The sequence below is a fragment of the Aplysia californica genome, unplaced genomic scaffold, assembly GCF_000002075.1.
Source record: "Aplysia californica isolate F4 #8 unplaced genomic scaffold, AplCal3.0 scaffold00008, whole genome shotgun sequence".
NCBI classification, from domain to species: domain Eukaryota; kingdom Metazoa; phylum Mollusca; class Gastropoda; order Aplysiida; family Aplysiidae; genus Aplysia; species Aplysia californica.
In genome coordinates, this window is record NW_004797278.1 from 355,916 (window position 1) to 360,463 (window position 4,548).

Consider the following 4,548-nt stretch of genomic DNA (forward strand, 5'->3'; position numbering starts at 1 on the left):
TTAATATATGCTATCAAACTTCCAAATAGGTACAAGAATAGCGACCCCTGGCGCCAGACTGAGAACCTCACTGGTGATGAAATGCATGTGTATTTCTTTGAGCCAAACCGGAAGTCACAAAACATGCCATGGTGCCCTAAAGGATCCGAACCCCGAAAATTATACTATAAAACAAGTCCACAAAGGCTTTGTACACCACTTTTTTTTTTCAGTGCAAAGCATAGGATTCTCCAAATCCCCTGCAAAGAGCAAATAAACGTCAGAGTGACTTCTAGATCTATGGAAAGAGTACTCATAACGCTTACTGCCCGCAATACGAAAAGCTGCTCTCGAGCCGGCACACACGGGATCAAAATACTCCACAATAATGCCCCTGCCCACAAATCAGCCATGACATAATTTTTCGGGGGAAATAAACGGCTTCAAAGTTGAAGATCACTTTCACTAGCCTGGTCTTACTCCGTGTGACTTTTTTCTGTTTTCAAGGCATAAGAAAAAACTTGCACGACCTCACCAACAGTGCTTAAGGGGTATTCCTGAAAATGAATACGTAACGGCTTTTCATAGTATCATAGTAGGTAGTTCAATGAACGTGAACGCTCGTGCGAGAAAATCCACCACGCTACCCAGTTGACTTTTTATCCCTGTCGTGATGCGTCGCGTTTTCGGTGGGTCCGAAACCACTCGCTATTTTGTTACATTTTCTAAATTTTCTACATTTCCTCATGACTTCCGGAACATCTTAAAGAGGAAAACCTGAGCTTTAAAATGGCATCCTCCATGTCAAGACCGATGGGGTAGAAGTGGAAGGATTTTGTTTTGAGGATGAGTTCAGTTTTAGATCACGGTAAAATTTAATCCACTTGTCTTAAATTCACGAGACTTCACGTAAATATAGACTATGCATTTTGCTATCATTTAGTTTTTTAAATATTTGAATTAATCCCAGCGAAAAGCCAAAGATGTTTGCGAAAATAGGTACCCCAAACAAGAAACCCATGACCCCCCCCCCCACGCTGTTTGCTCTATTTTTGCTGATATTATTCTGAGCAACATTGCCTTCCTTTAAACGGAAAGATGTCTTGATCACTGTCATACTATGAATTTTTACTTATGACATACGGTTTGGTTTGGCTTTATCTCCAGTACAACATTGGTCATTCAAGCTTGAGCCCTTGCATAATAGATTTTATTTGTGTCTATGACTTTTTTCCTCTTCATTTATTCAAAATAAATTTTTGTTCTCGATATTTATTGATTTATATATGCTTCTTCGGGGTTAAATTAGAGACCAATGTTTTTAAAAGATGTATTGTAAAATTTGCTAATAGGCCCACATAGCAATCTGTTGATTGGGCATCGAAATTGGGCACAAAAATCAGAGCCAAAAAATGGACCATTTCAAGGCAAAATTTCGATCACAAAAATGTTCATAACTTTTTAATGACTTAAAATACTTACACAATTAAAAAAGCATGCTTATCGGGAGGGCAAGACCTTTGAGCCTATTTTTGTAAATATACAAGCAATTTGAAATTTACACTGAACTGTCTATTCATAGGTCTGACCTCCAAGTGGGAAGGTTTTCAGACTTGAGTTTAATACAAGTTGCATAATCTGTACCATTTGGAGACTGGGTGATATTTTATAAAGGCATATGGGTGCTTTCAACCCAAAAGTGGCAATTCAGATCATTTGGCGAATCTCTTCTAAAAAAGCTGAATGAGTGGAGAACACCCACATACAGTTGATGTAGTGTAGGCAAAAACAAAAGCACTCTTGAAAATCACTGGGTATGTTAGCTCCATGAATGGCTTCTAATATAATAGATGGACGTAAGGTGGCAGTATAAGTCAAAATAAACAGACACAACCTCTCACTGAACTAATACTGAAAATCTTATTTTAGAAAACCCATCACATATTTGGACTTCTCTTGGCAATTTCAATAAGTATCAACTAAGACGTGCACCACTAGACCAAGAAAGTGAGTTGGGCATAATTAGACCGAAAAAAAAAAGTATTCTTTTTAAAATTTATCAATTGCTTCTAAATCAGCCTTCTTATGCACATCACTCAGGGGAGATGACACCCAGGAAAACCTATCCAGCTCACCAAAACACAAAGATGCTACTGTACAATTTTGTTCCCAAGGAAAAAAGTGATCTAAACCTGCCATAGCAAAGGGGCAGCATATAAAAACAACTTATCTTTACCCAGTAATCACTTACTGATCACTGTTCCCTAAAAAAATATAACATGTTTAGGAGGTCTGAGCTGGAATGCATTCAAAGTAGTCTGTGATGTAACATCTTGGGGGATTGCATACTGTAGAATACTTCAACAACTGAGCACAAGCTGCAACTGGTCACTGTTCACTTATGTCATACTTCAGATGAAGAATATCCTGAAAATATAAGAAATACAAAATGTTTGTGAAATTCTAAGACTGACATAAAAAATGTCATAAATAGTAGTGTTACACACAATACTAAACAGTACCTGTTCATCAACTATAGATTCTTCATGATAATGGTAATGAGGGAACAGCTTCAGACTGACGCAAAAGCACAAATTTAAAAAAACATTGAATGACAAATTACAGTCAAAATTGTCAAAGACGGCTACTAATTGTCAAAGAGAAAAAGGGTCCATCTTACACAGTGTCATTCTATTTTTTTAGAAATAACGCAGGGGGAAAAATGGGAAGTGTCTGTTTGTACAGGTGATATTCTTATACAGATGGCCGTTCAGGGGTTGCAGACGGAGCTCTGGCCAGGAGGTACCATAGCCCTGCGAGGGGCGATGTGAGCTACGACCCTTTGGCTCATTGAAGGATCCGTACACATCCACCATTATGGCAGGGGTGGGGTCACAGCAGGCTGACATGTTCATTCAGGAACTCACTGTCGATATCTTCTTCCCTCCCTCTCGTGGGAGCTCTACAGAAGGGGCATGGTACCCAGACTGCTTGATGACTTATTATGAGATGTCTCTGCAGATCCAGAAGGCCTGGTAGCAGTAAGTAATAGGCTGCCTGGAAATAGATGACATCACCAACAAAGTAGATCTCTCTGAGTAGATTTGGCCATCCCTTGGATTATTCTGCTCCATAAACGGAAATGTTATCAGCAGATAGCCAGGAGACAGCAGGTGGCGGGGATTGGGCAAACGCAAGCCACGCTTGGTGATGTAGACGACTTGCTGTGGAAGGTCATTTGTCGCACTTTGTGGCTCCCATCTCTAAGAACTAGAGTGTGCCCACACCCCCTATGACTATGATTGTCTACTATCTAAGAAATCCCTGTGAAGGTTGATGGAAAACAGTACAGTGAACATTGTACCTTTGTTCTCTGGTGACAAGATGTTTGGGTACAAGCCAGTGTCAGGATAAGACACTACTACCTGAGATCCTACAGGCATGCATACAAGCCTTTACAACCCCAAAACCAATGAAATTCCTCTACGAAAAACAACAACATTCTTGAGAATAAAATTTACATTGATAATGCAATGTGTAAACAGAAGGACCCCTTGCAATTCAAGGTTTATACCCCATATCTTGACCATTGAAAATAAAGGGTTATGGTTAATATATGCTATCAAACTTCCAAATAGGTACAAGAATAGCGACCCCTGGCGCCAGACTGAGAACCTCACTGGTGATGAAATGCATGTGTATTTCTTTGAGCCAAACCGGAAGTCACAAAACATGCCATGGTGCCCTAAAGGATCCGAACCCCGAAAATTATACTATAAAACAAGTCCACAAAGGCTTTGTACACCACTTTTTTTTTTCAGTGCAAAGCATAGGATTCTCCAAATCCCCTGCAAAGAGCAAATAAACGTCAGAGTGACTTCTAGATCTATGGAAACAGTACTCATAACGCTTACTGCCCGCAATACGAAAAGCTGCTCTCGAGCCGGCACACACGGGATCAAAATACTCCACAATAATGCCCCTGCCCACAAATCAGCCATGACATAATTTTTCGGGGGAAATAAACGGCTTCAAAGTTGAAGATCACTTTCACTAGCCTGGTCTTACTCCGTGTGACTTTTTTCTGTTTTCAAGGCATAAGAAAAAACTTGCACGACCTCACCAACAGTGCTTAAGGGGTACTCCTGAAAATGAATACGTAACGGCTTTTCATAGTATCATAGTAGGTAGTTCAATGAACGTGAACGCTCGTGCGAGAAAATCCACCACGCTACCCAGTTGACTTTTTATCCCTGTCGTGATGCGTCGCGTTTTCGGTGGGTCCGAAACCACTCGCTATTTTGTTACATTTTCTAAATTTTCTACATTTCCTCATGACTTCCGGAACATCTTAAAGAGGAAAACCTGAGCTTTAAAATGGCATCCTCCATGTCAAGACCGATGGGGTAGAAGTGGAAGGATTTTGTTTTGAGGATGAGTTCAGTTTTAGATCACGGTAAAATTTAATCCACTTGTCTTAAATTCACGAGACTTCACGTAAATATAGACTATGCATTTTGCTATCATTTAGTTTTTTAAATATTTGAATTAATCCCAGCGAAAAGCCAA

The 4,548-nt window shown here is 39.8% G+C and overlaps 1 protein-coding gene across 2 annotated transcripts in view; it reads right to left on the bottom strand.

The window, feature by feature from the left end:
- Window positions 1-1,220: 1,220 nt before the first annotated feature.
- Window positions 1,221-4,548, bottom strand: part of LOC101862231 (polycomb group RING finger protein 3) — a 19,956-nt gene continuing 16,628 nt past the window's right edge. For both annotated transcript variants that reach the window (XM_005089665.3, XM_013082011.2), the window contains exon 10: window positions 1,221-2,406. In XM_005089665.3, the coding sequence (XP_005089722.1) occupies window positions 2,368-2,406 (39 nt within the window). In that variant the 3' untranslated portion in view covers window positions 1,221-2,367. The remainder of the gene's footprint in view (window positions 2,407-4,548) is intronic.